A 486-nucleotide genomic window follows, 5' to 3' on the forward strand; every position below is an offset into this window, starting at 1 on the left:
ATCACAGAGAGACACACAGTTGAGAGTCTGATGCATCACTTCCTCTTCTGGGAGCTGAGTAAGAGCTGGAAGCTCTAGCAAACTGATCAGACGTCCATGTATCCTCTCCTCTCTCTTCACACACTCTTCACTGATCGCTCTCTGTTGTGAAGGTTTTATCTTTTTCCCTCGTAAAAGTTTGGACACAGAGACCTTAAGTGTGCTATCACATCCACACAGCACAAGATTCAGCTTCTGTTTTCCAGAGAAATTCAGTGACACTGAAAAACATATTTAGAGACATTAGACACAGTTTAAGATTTACAGTAGTCAACATTTGAAGTGGCTCATAACCTTTAATCAAAGTTGTCCTAAAACCAAAACAATACCGGTTCTTGTCTTGGGAAAACTTTTTTGAGCCACTTCAAATGTTGACTACTCTAGTTAACAATCACTTTCAAACAACATACATATATACTTGTAATATGTGTGTGTGTGTGTGTGTGT

The 486-nt window shown here is 39.1% G+C and overlaps 1 protein-coding gene across 1 annotated transcript in view; it reads right to left on the reverse strand.

Moving 5' to 3' along the window:
• The window catches only part of LOC107576126 (nucleoporin GLE1-like), a 3,253-nt gene extending 2,806 nt beyond the window's left edge, over positions 1 to 447 (reverse strand). Inside the window, exons 1-2 of the mRNA XM_016262377.1 lie at positions 435 to 447; positions 1 to 260 (exon numbers count right to left, since the gene is read on the reverse strand). The exon at positions 1 to 260 is cut by the window's left edge and continues 436 nt beyond it. Of these exons, the coding sequence (XP_016117863.1) occupies positions 1 to 260; positions 435 to 447 (273 nt within the window). The remainder of the gene's footprint in view (positions 261 to 434) is intronic.
• Between the last annotated feature and the right edge of the window lie 39 nt (positions 448 to 486).

The sequence above is a fragment of the Sinocyclocheilus grahami genome, unplaced genomic scaffold (genome assembly GCF_001515645.1).
Source record: "Sinocyclocheilus grahami isolate Dianchi unplaced genomic scaffold, SAMN03320097.WGS_v1.1 scaffold3242.1, whole genome shotgun sequence".
In the NCBI taxonomy this organism is placed as follows: domain Eukaryota; kingdom Metazoa; phylum Chordata; class Actinopteri; order Cypriniformes; family Cyprinidae; genus Sinocyclocheilus; species Sinocyclocheilus grahami.